Below are 14,591 nucleotides of genomic sequence, written 5' to 3' on the forward strand. Positions count from 1 at the left end.
GGTCGTCATCCCCTCCCAGCAGCTCAAGGGATTCGTGAAGCGCAAAGCCTGCCGCTGCTCCCAGCAGTCGACGTGCATCCCGTCGATGGGGTCCACGAAGGAGATGTGCTGGCGCTGCCAGCGAAAGAGGTTGCGGAAGGAAGCCGAGGCGGACCAAGTGGCGCGACGAGGCATGACTAAAGGGATCAGTGGGGGGGCGGGGGAGAGGTCTGCTGGTGCTCTGTGGTGAAGGCGAAGAGTTGGAGGAGGGGGTGGTTGTGCTTTGAGGGAGAAGAAGGGGCTCCCGTATATAAATCCTTCGCTCCCCTCCCTCTCGGCGGACCCACGTAGCCGCAATGTCTCGCCGTCCTATCTCTTCGCCGTCACCGCTCAACCCATTCGCAACGCTGCGGGCAGCAACCAGCGGCCAAAGGAAGATTTCACAGTAGCGAGCAGCAAGCGACAGTGCTAGCTCTCTGCTTGGAATGCCAATGAATTTAAGTGCGGAACACCGGGCCGCAATGTCTCTGTGTAAAGCTCCGTCATGGGTCAGGAACAAACCGAAGGCCGGCCCGACGATACAGCCGGCACCATCGCGAGGCGGTTCGCAACGCCTGGAGGAGCTGCGGATGCGGGCGAACGAAGTCGTCGACGTCATTGTACGCCGTGCTCATGAAGTCACTGGCGACAAATGGCGGCCTGTTGTCCTTACGAACGTTCCATTAGACTCTCCGTCGCGTTCGCCGAGGCTTCCCATGGCTGCGGGCTCAAGCGTCCCCCCCAACACGTCAACGGCACCTCCCCTCGCCCTCTCACTATCCCGCACTCGTATCCGCAAAGACTATGACGCCGACATCGCGTTTGATAGTGCGGAAGATGCTACAGTAGATCGTCGTCGTCATCATCACCGCCCACCTTCTCCTGGTTCGCGCCACCTCCGATCTCGTCCTCCCCATCATCCTCGTCCTTTTCCTCTTTCTCTTCTTCGCCCTTCTTCCCACTGCCCTGCTCCGTCTTCGCACTAACGAACATGCCGGTAGATGCAACGCCCCCACGCTGCTGCTGCTGCTGCTGTTCAGCCTCAAGCTGCGCCATAGGATCCGCCGCCATCGATGCGGCCGTCGCCATCTCCGTCGCCGCCCCCTTGGCAGCCTGCTGCGCCTCAGCAGAGATGTATGATAGGTCCGTGTTATACTGAGCCTGTACGCTCCTCTTCAGCCTGAGCATATCTCTGAAAGAGTCCTCGCTGCCCGTCTCGATTTCAAAAGTGTTCCACTCCTTCCAGAAGTTCCTGTGCGTCCTTGGGTCACAGAATTGACTCGCATACTTGTAGATCGCCCTTGCGCGGTCAATCTCGCCCAACTTGCGCTCCAATGCCGCAAAGCGGAGGCACATCTCTGCCGTCTGGCGGTCGGGAAGGACCTCGATTGCCGACTCGTAGATGGCGCGTGTGGCGGCGAGGCCGAAAGAGGCGGCCGTTTTGGCGATGTAAAAGGAGAACATGTCGAAGCGCTGCTCGTCGCCCACCTCGCGAGTCGCACGCTCATAGATCTTCATCGCCCGCTTAGCAAGGCCGTGCTCCTCCTCCAGAGCGCCGTACTTCAGGAACAATATCTTGGCGAACTTGGGTGGACAGCCACTCAGCGCTTGCTCAAAGAGGTCGCGGGCCCGTTCGATCTTGGAGCCGCCATAACGCTTGATGAACTTGGAAAGGTAAACATTCCAGATTTCAAAGGCGATTGGGTACCCAAAGGACTCTACTCCACGCTCGTAAACCTTGAACGCGTCCTCGTGATAGGAGCGCTCCTCGAGGAAGGCGGCATAGTTGATGATCGTCTGAGCATTTGCGATCTTCAGCTCTAGCACGCGATCATAGACTGCCTTGGCCCCCTCAGTTGAGCCGATGGACTCTTCGAGGTCAGAGTAGAAGGTCCAGAGCTTGAGCGATTTGAAAAGACGGGACTGCGGTGGTAGTGTGTCGTCGTGGTAGCTGACGCCTTTTGTGTGTCTTGGCGGCTGCACTGAGCGGCTCATAACACGGAGAGCCGCGTCGTAGTTGCTGTGCCGCAGCTCCATCTCTGCCCAGGAGATCCAAATTTCGGCCAGATCGTCGACTCGCTTGTAGGGTACCGCTACAGCTCGCTCGAAGATTTTGCGAGCGGACTCGAGGTCCGGTATCGGAAGGTCCTCGTCCGACGGCAGGGTAATACTGGCGTCGCGGCGCATCTGCTCGATCAGTTTGAGGCCTTCAACCCCGCCGACCTCGTAGAAGCGCGCAAAATTCAGGAAGAGCTGGTGGTGATTTGCTGTCGCTTTGCGTGGGTTGATGGTCTCGATGGCCTTCTTGTACGTCTCGATGATCTTGTCATCCTGCTCGCCGAAGAGGGCCACTCTCTTCTCCCACTCCTGCACATCATCCGGGTTGCGTCGGAGCATGACGTCGTTGACGAGGAAGGGGCGGGCCTCCATCAGCTCCTCGAATTCCTTCATTCGCTCGTCGAGCTCCTCTTCACGCTGACCGCGGTTCTCGGAGGCATCTTCTTCGTCTCCTTCCTCGAGCTCATTCATGAGGTACGAGATGACGCCTTCCTCCGACTCTGCAAAGGCGTCAAAGATGACTGAGAAGTCGCGCACTGTCATCACTTCCCGCAAGCCCCGCTGAAATGTCTTCTTCGCAAGGTCTATCTCGCCTCGCTTGAGATGGTAGGTAGCCAAACCCACCCACAATCTGCCCGCTTGATCGGGGAACTGTGGCATGTTGGCGAGGATGATGGAGCGGACAGGAAGCAGCGCAGAGTGGCGCGGATCCAGATCCCTCACTTCCACGCTATGCGGTTGCGATGCTTCCTCTTCGTCTTCATCCATACCGGTCTCCTCTGGGTATCGTTCAACGAGGTCGACCCAATCATTGAACAGCTGATAGGGCGATTTGCCCTCATTGGATGTGTAATCGCCTTTTCCTGCCTCGAGAGCCAGGCGCAGAAGGAGCTTGGCAGCCTCCAATATGCGAGGAGCGGGCGGCGCTGATTCGCTCTCCTCGTCTTCGTCTCCGCTTTCCGGTCGCAGCAGCAGCTTGGCGTAACGTTCCGTCAAGCTTGAATCGACGGCAAGGTATCGTCGCCAGACGCGAAGGCCCGTCTCGCCGCCGACCTGTTCAGCCCAGCGCAAGTAAAGTTTCCATACTCGCAGATGTAGAGAAGGAGGCAGCAAGCGCAGCGACCGATCGAATGTCCTTCTTGCGTGGGTGAGGGAGAGGGGAGCAGGGCAGAGTGGGTGGAGAAAGAGGGAAAGGTAAAAGAGGTGGAGCCGAGGCATTGAAGGCATACACTGCAGCGAGCGCTCGCAGGCCCCGACAAGGGCCGTCCACTCTTTGTAGCCTACAAGGCCGTCCAAGGCGCCGCCTTGCTTCCACTGCCATTGCCATTCGTCGTCACTGTCCTCTTCGAGGAGACCAGGGCCGACGTCCAGGTTGCGCTTGGATGACTGATTGATGCGCTTATGTAGGGCATCGAGACCGCCGCGAGGTTCTCCCAAGATGTATCTTGCCCGCGCGTAGAGATAGTTACGGTGGAGGGCGTAGCTGTTTGGGAACCTTGCCAATGCCCGCTCGTAGATGCTGACAATTCTGCGCAGAGCGGTACGATTGTCGCTGCTGGCGAGTGGACCCAGAAGTGTAGCCTCGATGGGACTGAAACGTACGTCGGGTGGCGCACGCTTTCGATAGTTTGCCGTCTCAATGTGGTCGATGTATGCACGCCATGCTCGAAGTGAGTCTTGGTTGAGGAGCAGATCCTCCTCGAGAGCAATGTCCGACGATGGGACGAGGCTGGCATCCGTCGATGGGCTAGGGATTGGCCAAGTCAGGGGCAGCTGGCTGACGACATCTGCAAGAGGCGACCGCGACGGGCCTGGAACGGCCTCGTCTGCCATGGCCGCTGGGATGGGATTCGTTGATTGGAAGTCAAGATTCATTCCGGCTTCCTCATCGCGATTGTCTTCCAGGTTGACTGGGTGCCTCTTCCGTGCCTCTTCCACGTGGCGTGCACAGGCCACACACGCCCGCACGCTTGCAAGCACACGAAAGCAACAGGCAGGCAGGCGTCTCGAGGTCTTCTTTGGATTCCATCACTTCCACTTGAATGCCAGCGACAATGGCCCACACTCATGGCCATCGTGAAGGCAGAGGCCATGGCATGATTCACGAGCACTCGCACCTCATACACAGCGAGATTTTGTCCGTGACCTCATCCATTCGAAAGTACACGAGGCTGAATGCCTCGTCGTCATCATCGGCATTCACTTTTGCATCGTCCTCCAATGCAGCCTCTTCCTCCTCGTCTTCTTCATCATCCCAGCATCAATACGTACCTCTGGGCTCCCACTCGGCATCTCTTACCGGCGCAGCGCTCGTCCATGCTCGCCGCAAGTTGGCCTCCTTTGGTGCAGACCACAGCATTTCAGCACCAGCAGACGATGGTGCTGCAGAGAGCGGGTTGCGATCTGCTCAGTCGGCCCTCTTTGCGAGATCCAAGGATTCGCAGCAGCTCACAACCGCCGACGACAATTCTGGGCCTCGACTAGAACCGACTGCACTCCTTCACGCCTTTACAGTACTGAGAGCGCAGCTCAGGGAGCATCCCGACCTCGGCACCTTCCCTCTTCCCCTTCTCCTCGCGCCCTTTCTTCACGTCATCCTCTCCCCAAGAGTGTCAGCTCCAGTAACATCGGCTGCCCTCCAGTCGATCAATCGCCTCCTTGTCTACCAAGTTGTGCCCCTTCCAACATCGCTCAACTCTCGCTCTGAGTCACCTCCTGGCCTCCGACTTGCAGTTATCGACCTCGCTCGAGCCATCTCGCACTGCCGCTTCGAGCCTTCTGAGCCATCAGTCGATGAGCTTGTCCTCTTGCGTATCTTGGCAGTCATGAAGGAGCTCGTTTGCGGCACGAAGCAGGTCGACGACGAAGGCCAAGGGCTGACGCTGGCAGACTTTTTGCCAGACGAGAGCATCTGCGAGATGATGGAGACGGCACTCAGCATGTGCTGTCAGACGAGGCTAAGCGATTTGCTACGCAAGACTGCTGAGCAGAATCTGTTACCAATGGTCAGGCATCTCTGCTCTCGCCTGCCACTCATCCCTCTAAGCGCGGACCAAGCCTACGATGGCGAAGGAGAGCATACACCAGATCACTCTTCCCTAGCCGCCGACGATGTCGAATCGACCGTAGACGCCGACGAAAAGAAGCTGCGACGGATGACTATGCCCGATCCTCGAGGCTTGCAAGTCAACCCAGCCGACGTTGATGTCGACGCTCAAGCGCAAGCCCTCAGCGTCAGCACTACACAACAGGAGGAAGCCCCCGAAGCGCAAGAAGAGGAGACAGTAGTCGCTCCGGTGGTGGGGTCTGAGATTGCTCCGTTCTCACTGCCAGCCATCAAAGAAGTTCTGCGAGTCATCATCTCTCTCCTCGACCCGCATGTAACCTCTCACACCGACTCGATGCGACTCCTTGGCCTCAACCTCCTCACGGCTGCGTTCGAGACGTCCAGCGCGCACATCGCCCGCTTCCCTTCGTTGCGAGCGCTCATCCAAGACACAGCCTGCAAATACCTCCTGCAACTAGCTCGGAGCGAGAGCTTCGCCATCAGCAGCTACGCTATCCGCTGCATCTGCACCATGTTCGAGGGGATGAAGTCAGACCTCAAGCTTCAGTACGAGCTGCTGTTGACCTTCTTCATCGATCGTCTTTCGCCGACTTTTCCCATGAGCCAAGAGCCGTGGAACGAGAGCCGCGTGGCCACTGCGGTGCCCGGACGGTTGACGAGCGCCGGGGGTGCAAGGGACAGCTCAGACAGCTCGCGCAGAGGTAGCTCTTCGGATGGCACGGCACCTCCACCTGCCCCACCGCCGCCACCCATGCCCCGCTCAAGCGACAAGGCACCTGCTCAAGGTGACGTCCGCGACTTGACACTGGAGGCGCTCGCTCTTCTCCTCGGCGTCTACAAGCCGATGGGCGCCATGAGCGACGACCCATTGCTAGAGCTCTTCCTCAACTTTGACTGCGATGTTGACTGCGAAGACCTTTACTCCAAGACGATCGGGTTCCTCTGTCGAGCCGTCTTTGCAGCGCCGCCTGGGGCTCCGCCAGGTGCACCTCCTTCTCAGGATGGTCTGCAAGTCTTCGCTCTCGACGTCGTCCTCGGCTTCGTCGAGAGGCTCGCTGCGAGACAGGAGCAGCCGACGGTGACGCGCTGGCCCGAAGACTTTCCGCCGCAAGAAAGCCTCAAGGAGTCGCGCGGCCGCAAAGACGCTCTGCTTGAAGGCGCTCGGCGCTTTAACCAGAAGCCAAAGGACGGCCTCGCCTACTTTGAGCAGCAAGGCTTTATCTCAATGAAGGATGGCTCACGCGACCACTCCATCGCCAAGTTCCTCATGGATTGTCCCCGCCTCGACAAGAAGCTTCTTGGCGACTACCTCTCGCGCCCGGGCAACGAAGGCGTCCTTGATTCGTTCCTGCGCCTGTTCGACTTCCAGGACAAACCTCTCTCCGAAGCCATGCGCGAGATGCTTGAGTCGTTCCGTCTTCCCGGCGAGTCGCAGCAAATTGCTCGGATCACAGAGACCTTCTCCAAGGTCTATTTTGCCGTTGCGCCCCGCGAGGTCATCAAGAGCGAGGACGCCATCTACGTGCTGGCGTACTCGGTCATCATGCTCAATACGGACCTGCACAATGCTCAAAACAAGCGCAAGATGAAGGTAGAGGACTATCGCCGCAATCTGCGCGGTGTCAATGACGGCTCAGACTTTGATCCCGAGTACCTGGGAAGCATCTACGAAAATATCCGTAAGCGCGAGATTGTCATGCCTGAGGAGCATGTTGGGCAGCTGGGCTTCGACTATGCGTGGAAAGAGCTTCTGCGTAAATCAAGAAACAGCACGCGACTCTCCTGCCCGCGTACGGCGGACTTTGACCGAGACATGTTCGTCAGCAGCTGGAAGCCGCTTGTCGCCTGCATTGCACACGCTTTCTCAACTTTCAGGGACGAGCACTTACTGGAGCGAGCTATAGCCGGCTTCAGGCAGTGCGCCATCCTAGCGAGCAAGTGGGGCATGGACGAGGTGTTCGACTTCATGATTGAAGGGCTAGCCCGCAGCACCGGTCTACTGGAGCCGAGCGCATCTGCACCTTTGGTCCCGCCCAACAATGCCAGCATCGAGGTCGACGGATCCAAGGTGTCCGTCTCGCCGCTCAGTGTCCGCTTCGGCATGGACTTCAAGGGTCAGCTGGCAGCCGTAGTCCTCTTCACCATTGCGAATGGAAACGGCGAGGCTATGCGTGATGGATGGATGCCCGTCTTCGAGATCTTCAAAAACCTCTTTGCCGCCGGACTACTGGGTGAAGATCTCGCACAGATGCTCGACGTCACGGGCGAAGTAGACTTGGATGGCAGCAAGACGCCGACGGCTACCCCGCGTGTCCCAATTCCATTCAAGCCAAAGAAGACGCCTGGCGTCCCGCAGCCCGATCCACGAGCGCAGGGTGGTGGGCTCTTCAGCACCCTCAGCTCATATCTGTTGTCGCCCTACTCGAATGCGGCCGATCCAGTGGCGCCTGAGGTCACGCCTGACGACGTGGAATCGTCTCTGTGCACCGCAGACTGTGTGGCCTCGTGCCGCCTCGACGAACTCTACGCGCAGCTTCTCAACCTCAAGTCGCGGGGGAGTGTGCTTTCTGCTGTGCGAGCGCTGCGTCAACTCGCCGATCGCCTCACCCTCGGCCAGTTGGCAGCTGCTGCCGCAAATCAGCAACAGGAAGGGGTGCGACCAGGCACACCCAACCAGCAGCAGGGAGCCCCCGCTGCCAATTCGCGAGGCGTGCACCAGCTTCCCTACGATCCGCGCATCGTCTTTGTCCTCGAACTCCTCACCAACATTACCTGCTCGGCACCCTCTGCCTTCATTAGTGAGGCATCCACCGAAGCGATTGCGCATCTCTCCAGCCTGCTGCAGAGCCCCAAGAACTTCCATCCCGCTCTACTAGAGCGCGCCGTCGTCTGCCTGCTCCGACTCGTCGACGTGGCTTCTGGCGCCGACCCTGCCTCAGCCTCCGCGGCGATTGAGCTCCTCCGCTCCCTCCCGTCGGACGTGCGCCCAGCGCTGAGCCCCTCGATCATTGGCGGACTGCGGCACATCCTCTCTAAACCCCGCGATCGCCCCCTGACGGCGCAGTGGGATCCTCTCCTCTCCCTCGTCACCGATTCGATCACCACCCGCACTTCCAAGTCCATCGATCTGGCCTACTCCCTGATTTCTACCGTGTCCACGCTCCATCTCTCAAGTAACAATTTCGTCAGCACGATCCAGCTGCTGCGCGATGTCGCTCAAGCGGCGGACCCCGAGCCGATGCTACGGGACGTTCACAAGCGCGAGAAGCAGGGGTATCGTCTCACGCTCACGGAGAAGAAGGAGCTCACAGAGTACGTGGAAACATGTCGCGCAAGAGGGCCTATGGCCATTGCGCGTCTCGAGGCAGCCAAGGGCAGTGCGGCTGCTATTGTGGCTCACAATGAGAAGGCGTGGTCGCAGTGCTGGTTGACTCTCACATCGGCGCTGGTTTCGCAGTGCATCAATGCGCACAAGGGCACACGGCAGGCTGCCCTTACAAGCTTGCAGAGAGTCCTCTTCTCATCGGAACTGAACCCTTCCACCTCCCCACCAAGTGGACTGAGGCAACTCTTCCTCACCACTTTTTTCCCCGTCCTCGACCAGCTCGCCGACGATCCCGGCAAGCAGGGTGGCCTCTTCTCTCGCGAGCAAGACCCTTCAGCCCCCGGCGGTCTCTACGAGACACGCGTGCGCAGCTGTGGCTTGCTTTGTCGCTTCTTCCTGCACTGCATCTCCGCAGGGTCGCTCAACGAGCGCTTGCCGGCAGCCGAGCTGCAGGACCTTTGGTTGCAGGTGCTCGACCTTATGGAGAGGTTCTATCGCGGGTCGACGGGAACTGGTCAGGGCAAGGGCGGAGGAGAAGGAGCGGGAGGAATGGCAGAAGCCGTCCCCGAGAACGTCAAGAACGTTCTCTTGGTGCTGAACGCCTCGGGTGTGCTTGTGCCACCAGGCAAGCCGGACACGCGATCTCCGGATCAGGCGGCGTTCTGGGCTGTAACTTTCGACCGGCTGGACGCTTTCTTACCAGGGTTGAAGGACGAGATCTTCCCTGCGCCGACGGCGGCGGTGGAGAAGAGCGAGGAGAGCATTCAAGTGAACGGTGCAGAGGAAGTACAGGAGTCAAAGGCAGAAGTTGGTCAGCCAGCTGCAGACGAGGTAGTGTCATCGGAGAGGATAGCCTGACCCTACGCGTGCGGTGAGCGAGAATAATTGCATGAAAGCTCCACTTGCATGGCACTCGTGCGACGAGAGTGAGGTGGCATTGTTTACGCGGTGACAGACATGGCGAGCTCTCGAATGACTGCAGCGCTGCGAGAAGCGGGGGCTGCTTGAGTGGAAAAGAGTGGCTTGGCGGCAAATGTCAACACAACGAAATCACCTCGTTTGCATCGCAATCGGCGCTTCATGACAGTGAGGGAGCGCTGCGCTGGCATCGACGAAACTCTCTGATGTGACCGATCGAACGTGGACTCGCGATGTTGGAGATGTGTGCCAGCGGCGCGAGACAGGCGCTTTCGGTCGACTGGGGAGAAGGTGATACGTGCCACGCTTAAGCCCAATTGAGGTCTTCGGCCCGCTGAATGGAGCTTGGCGAAAATGTCATGGCGTGCAAGACCTTGCAGCTTGCTCGCTTGCTCACCACCAAGATGACCTCTGCTCCTGGCTCTCTGCGCCTTGATCATCGCTGTGCTTTCTTTTTGAGCCCGCATTTGCAGTGGCGCTTGCAGTGGCCACAACCGCAGGAGACGTGGCCACGACTGCTTCCTTTTCCTTACTGGTATCTTTCGCGGGCAGCATTCCAGTGCCCGGAGGGCCAACAACAATGCGCACGAGATTGATAAAGAAGAGGCTGCGCCAGCCGTCTTGACTCTGGAAAGGTTGCCACTCATCTTCACGCACGGGTTTGAGAGAGTCTGTGCCCTCTCCAGGCCTGTAAGCCGCCAGCAGCCGGTCGTATTCACCTTGTGCGTTGCGTTGCACTTTCAGGAGTAGATGTTGAGGACTGCCGTAGGACGCCATATTCAACCGTTGCTTGTCGGGCAGGATAGTCCTTGAAGGGACTCTGCCGAGCAAGGTGCGGTCAGATTGCGTGCCGGGCAAGATCAAGGTTTTGATGCTGTCGTTGTTGGTCGATTCGAGGGCGAATCGGGCACCTCCATCTGCTAGGCGAACCGCGAGGCCCTTAAGGCTTGCAGAGATGGCCACATCTTTGTTGCAGTGGGCAATGGGCTGTTTTATGTCCCAAATATTCTCCAATCCGCCGATGAGGCCGGTCGCTTCAGCAATGAGGTGGAAGAAACGATCTTCCACCTCGTTCAGTGTCTTCGTACAAGGTCGATAAGGTTGCCACTGAGTCGGATGAGCTTCAGAGGCAAAGACGATGTGGCAATGATTCAAGATCCACGAAGCGACAGGGCTGCAGGCATGAGGCTGGACGGCGACTTCTGGATCCCACTCAATGTCGCGTAAGAACAGCTTGGCAGAGCCATTAGCGATTTTCTTGCCATACGCAGGAAATCTGAATGGCCACTGTCCGAATTTGAGGTGAACATCGCTGTCGATGACGGTGCAGGGATATCCTTCGAATAAGCGCCAACCAATGTCACCCTCCTTTGCCTGCGGAATCCAACTTGGAAATGAAAATGTCTCCCAATGGGCAAGACTGGAGTTCTCGGTGGCAACAGTGGCTCCAGCAGACCCAGCATTTTCTTGAGGATGCGATCGGCCGGTGCCCTGTCCATGGTTCAAATTGTTGTGGTCGTAATCGAGCTCCTTTCCTTCAACTGCGTCCTCGTGTACCTCAGACTCCTGTCCACTCGAGGGGACAGACGATTGGCCCTGATTCGAAGTACGGAAGTGAAGCTCATCACATGGCTGCTCTAATGCTGCACTTGAGGAGGTCGGCTGTGGCTCAGTCTTCAGTTGGCTCTGAGAAGCTTGATGCTGAACCGGTCGAGCGCCATGCTCGGTGGGAGCAGGAGGGAGAGTGATCGATGCCTCAGGCGGTGGTGACGGGACGCGTTGTGGCTCGCTAATCAGGGTCGTCTGGCTGCATTGACGAGCCTGACCGAAGAGATGCTCATCAGAGAGGCGGACGCGATGCTGTCGTCCTCCCAGCGCGAAGTGGTACCAGACGCCCGACATTCGGTGGCAGAAGGCAGCGATAGAATGGAAAGATGAGGAAAGCGAACGTTTGGAACAAGGCCCGCAGAAGGAGCAGCGGCGATGAGGGCTTGACTGCGAGGTCTGAGCGTCATGTTGCAGGGATGAACCGCTCGCGCGAGCACCACTTGTTAGACGATGTATAGAGATTAAATTCAGCCAAGGCCGTGCAAGACCATCGCAACACCACGATCTCACCGCTACATGACAGCCAAATTGATCACCGCAAACTGAAGGGGAGCCTCGAGGGCTCCTCGTTTGGCCAATTCGACCCTTTTGCCCATCGGACCCTTGTCCCCCCTCTCGGCGGCATCGCGATCCAACAGATACTCCATCAGTGGCTGCTTCATGTAGCTTCCAAGGCCCCACTTCTCTGTGAAATAGCGACTCAGCTCTCCGTCCGCATCCGTAGCTTCATCGATTGACACGTCCACTTTGCCCCAAGGTTGGCCGTCCACCTCCTTTCCTGCAGTGCTATCCGCTTGCTTGCTATGGTAAATGTCGAGGAAGACAGAGGAAAGAAGAGCGCGCGCTTGATGGCGATCTGAAGCGATGATGGGCCCAATCTCGTAGCCGTTGCGCTGAAGTCGAGCGAGGACGACGGCTACAATGCGGGATCCTTGGCGGATGAAGCAGTGCTTCGTACCGACTTGCAGCGTGACGCCCTTTGAGCCCGAGGATGCGCGAGGATAGGCGAGCGAGACCATCTCGAGAGCTTTGCGTCGATCCTCCAGACCAGATGCAGTCTGGCACAATGTACTGATCTGTGACCAGTCATCGATGCTGATCGTCTCGCCGCCCATCTCGATGCTAAGATCAGCACCCATACTTGACTGGGTGAGATGCTCCTCTGGCTTCGTCTTCAGGATTTCTTCCGTGGGCTTGAGCTCATGCCCATACGATGTCACGGTGGTGACGGCCTCAAAGCCAATCTTGGCATAGACTGGTCTGCCCATGTCGGACGCGGCGAGGTAGAGTGACGTGGGCCTCTTCTCCTGCGGCAGCGATTGTGCGTAGGCGATATTCTCGCGGATAAGTTGAGCGGCATAGCCCTTGCGGCGATGTGCATCGTCGACAATTGTGGGGCCAATAGCGCCTACTTTGCCTTGAGGGAACATACAACTTGTGCCGGCTACGTCGCCTTCTGGGGAAATGAGAAAGAACACTTGCTCCGAAGTGACGAGCTGTCTGCACGGCGGTGAAGGGGTGAATTAGATGAACAGGCTGGACTGTCAATTGGGATCGCCGTGAATACCCACTGCCATGCTGGAAGGGTGAAAGGCCAACCCAGTTTACTGATGTGCGAAGAGGAGGAGGTGAGCCGGCGCCTGCTTCTCGCGCGGCCTGATCGTCAAAGGCGAACGTACCTCGAGCGGTTGTAGCCCTGGATGGCGTCCTCGAGTGTGGCCTTGCGTATGGTAGCGGACATGCTGGAGTGCAGTTGAGAGTGATGGTAAGAATGTCAAGAATGTCTGCATCGACCTCTCGCGCTCACCAACGATGCGGGGGCGGGGCTGGCGTGACACCTCTCAGCGTCTCAGCGTCGACGTGCATACATTCATTCGTCTACCGCAGGTTCGCGACCCAGTCAGTCGGGGCAAGGAATGATGATATGCCGATGGCAAAAGCAGCCATGACTCGGTGCCATTGAATCGAAATGCATGAGTACCGAACGACGGCTTGCCCTCGATTAAGGAGTTCCGAAGACGAAGAAGTCGATGATTGCTCAAGCGTGGAGGAGAGGCAGCAAGGCGGGCGGCGTGTTCCTGCGCCTATCCGCCTCTGTCGGGTGAGTGCCTCGCTCGTCCCATTTGACAAGTGGAGCTGAGGCAGACAGACAAGGCAGACAAGCAAGGCTGGCGTCGCTCAGTCGGAGACGTGGTGGATGCGCCATCTCGCAGCAAAGGACGGCGTCGTCGTCGTCTCGTGGCCTTTCTTCCTCCTTTCTTTATCGCAGCACCACACCCTACATCACATCACCCTCTCGTCATGGCGCGCCAAATTGCCCCAACCCCTCACCTCATCTGGGCAGCCGGTCACTTCCTTACTTTTGTCTGCGGGCTGCGCTACCTTGTCTCCGTAGTCCTCTTCAGAGGGCCAAGCTCAAGATGGTATACCGTCGCCTACCTAGGAGCCCTGGTGTCCTACGGCGTCGTCGTGTACAATCGCTTCGGAGTCCCGCAGCCTAGCAAGGCGTGGCTGCAACGAGCAGTCATGGAGGAGAATGTCCAGTATTTGTTCTTGGCACTTTACTGGTGGATCAACAGGCCAATCTTCCGTGCGTGATAGCGAGGAGATGCCAATCAGTTGGGATGAGCCATCGCTGACACCTTGGCTTCCCTTTTGCTTACTCGTCCGCAGTCACCCTGGTTCCCTTTGTCACCTTTTCCCTCGTACACGTCCTCAACTTCGTATCAAAGGTCGTCATCCCCTATGCCTTCCCAAGCGCCGCACCGCCGACATCACCGGCAAAGGGATCCGCAGCGAGCGCAGCAGCACCATCTCAAACGCTCCCAGCAAAGGCGGCAAGACAGATGCAGCTTTGGATTCGCAACAACTACGAGCACTGCATGAAGCTCGTTGCATGGTCCGAGACGCTCATCTTCCTCCGTCTCCTCCTTGGAGCTATCCTGCTGCGTAACTCTCTTCTGGCGCCCCTCATCTTCGCCCACTTCCTCCGACTGCGCTTCTACATGTCTTCTTTTACGCGCACATCATGGCAGCACGTGGGTGGAGTGCTCGACAGCTGGACGAGCAAGCCGGAGTGCCCTCCGATTGTCAGGAGGGGGTACCTGACATTGATGGATCTCGTGGGCAGGTACGCAAGCACTGTCATGAGCGTGCCGCATGGTGCGCAGGGTGCGACGGCTAGTGGAGCTACAGGAACTGCGGCAGCAACTTCAGCAAGCGCAGGTGGAGCAGGTAATGGTGCATCGGCCACGGGCGTGGACCCGACAGCTGCTGGGGCCGGAGCTGCGAGGCGATAAAGAACGTAGACCTTTGAAGAAGTCTGCTGAAGATCTCTCGCAGTGGCAGTGGGTCAAAGGCGGGCCGTTGGAACACGTGGAGAGCCAGGAGGGCATTGAGACGGGGATGCTGGCGCCGCGGGGCTTGGCCATATCTCATGAATCTCCATGAGCGAAGCAGTGCCAATGCCGCAATGGTCAACCTTGACAGCCTGTCTAGGCCGACACCACGGGCCAGAGCATCTGAGGGAGGGGCAGCCTTCGCACAGGATGCAGCGTGGTATGCGTGCGGTGGTCACAGGCGAGGCAATGTTTCCCT

The 14,591-nt window shown here is 58.3% G+C and overlaps 5 protein-coding genes across 5 annotated transcripts; 2 read left to right on the forward strand and 3 right to left on the reverse strand.

Moving 5' to 3' along the window:
- Window positions 1-453: 453 nt before the first annotated feature.
- BDZ90DRAFT_231691 (TPR-like protein) lies at window positions 454-3,933 on the reverse strand. The gene has a single exon (XM_025505956.1). The coding sequence runs from the start codon at window positions 3,907-3,909 to the stop codon at window positions 859-861; it is 3,051 nt and encodes a 1,016-aa protein (XP_025362525.1). The 5' UTR covers window positions 3,910-3,933; the 3' UTR covers window positions 454-858.
- A 175-nt stretch (window positions 3,934-4,108) lies between these two features.
- Window positions 4,109-9,589, forward strand: BDZ90DRAFT_231692 (hypothetical protein). The gene is made up of 17 exons (XM_025505957.1): window positions 4,109-4,217; window positions 4,239-4,419; window positions 4,441-4,697; window positions 4,719-4,748; window positions 4,785-4,808; window positions 4,851-5,017; window positions 5,039-5,201; window positions 5,223-5,309; window positions 5,331-5,721; window positions 5,752-5,794; window positions 5,819-5,933; window positions 5,955-6,044; window positions 6,072-6,185; window positions 6,210-8,697; window positions 8,772-8,853; window positions 8,884-9,075; window positions 9,172-9,589. Exons 1-17 carry the CDS (start codon window positions 4,131-4,133, stop codon window positions 9,341-9,343), a joined length of 4,683 nt encoding a protein of 1,560 aa, XP_025362526.1. The 5' UTR covers window positions 4,109-4,130; the 3' UTR covers window positions 9,344-9,589.
- On the reverse strand, window positions 9,377-11,330 carry BDZ90DRAFT_156541 (hypothetical protein). The gene is made up of 2 exons (XM_025503575.1): window positions 10,106-11,330; window positions 9,377-9,471 (listed from the first exon to the last, which is right to left on the reverse strand). The coding sequence occupies exons 1-2, from the start codon at window positions 11,286-11,288 to the stop codon at window positions 9,410-9,412; spliced, it is 1,245 nt and encodes a 414-aa protein (XP_025362527.1). The 5' UTR covers window positions 11,289-11,330; the 3' UTR covers window positions 9,377-9,409.
- A 164-nt stretch (window positions 11,331-11,494) lies between these two features.
- BDZ90DRAFT_231693 (hypothetical protein) lies at window positions 11,495-12,940 on the reverse strand. The gene is made up of 3 exons (XM_025505958.1): window positions 12,674-12,940; window positions 12,566-12,601; window positions 11,495-12,494 (listed from the first exon to the last, which is right to left on the reverse strand). The coding sequence occupies exons 1-3, from the start codon at window positions 12,733-12,735 to the stop codon at window positions 11,507-11,509; spliced, it is 1,086 nt and encodes a 361-aa protein (XP_025362528.1). The 5' UTR covers window positions 12,736-12,940; the 3' UTR covers window positions 11,495-11,506.
- Window positions 12,941-13,295: 355 nt separating this feature from the next.
- BDZ90DRAFT_219457 (hypothetical protein) lies at window positions 13,296-14,293 on the forward strand (the record flags this gene model as incomplete). Its single annotated transcript, XM_025504400.1, has 2 exons — window positions 13,296-13,584; window positions 13,668-14,293. The coding sequence occupies 2 exons, from the start codon at window positions 13,296-13,298 to the stop codon at window positions 14,291-14,293; spliced, it is 915 nt and encodes a 304-aa protein (XP_025362529.1).
- Between the last annotated feature and the right edge of the window lie 298 nt (window positions 14,294-14,591).

Source organism: Jaminaea rosea (assembly GCF_003144245.1).
Source record: "Jaminaea rosea strain MCA 5214 unplaced genomic scaffold BDZ90scaffold_5, whole genome shotgun sequence".
Classification (NCBI taxonomy): Eukaryota; Fungi; Basidiomycota; class Exobasidiomycetes; order Microstromatales; genus Jaminaea; species Jaminaea rosea.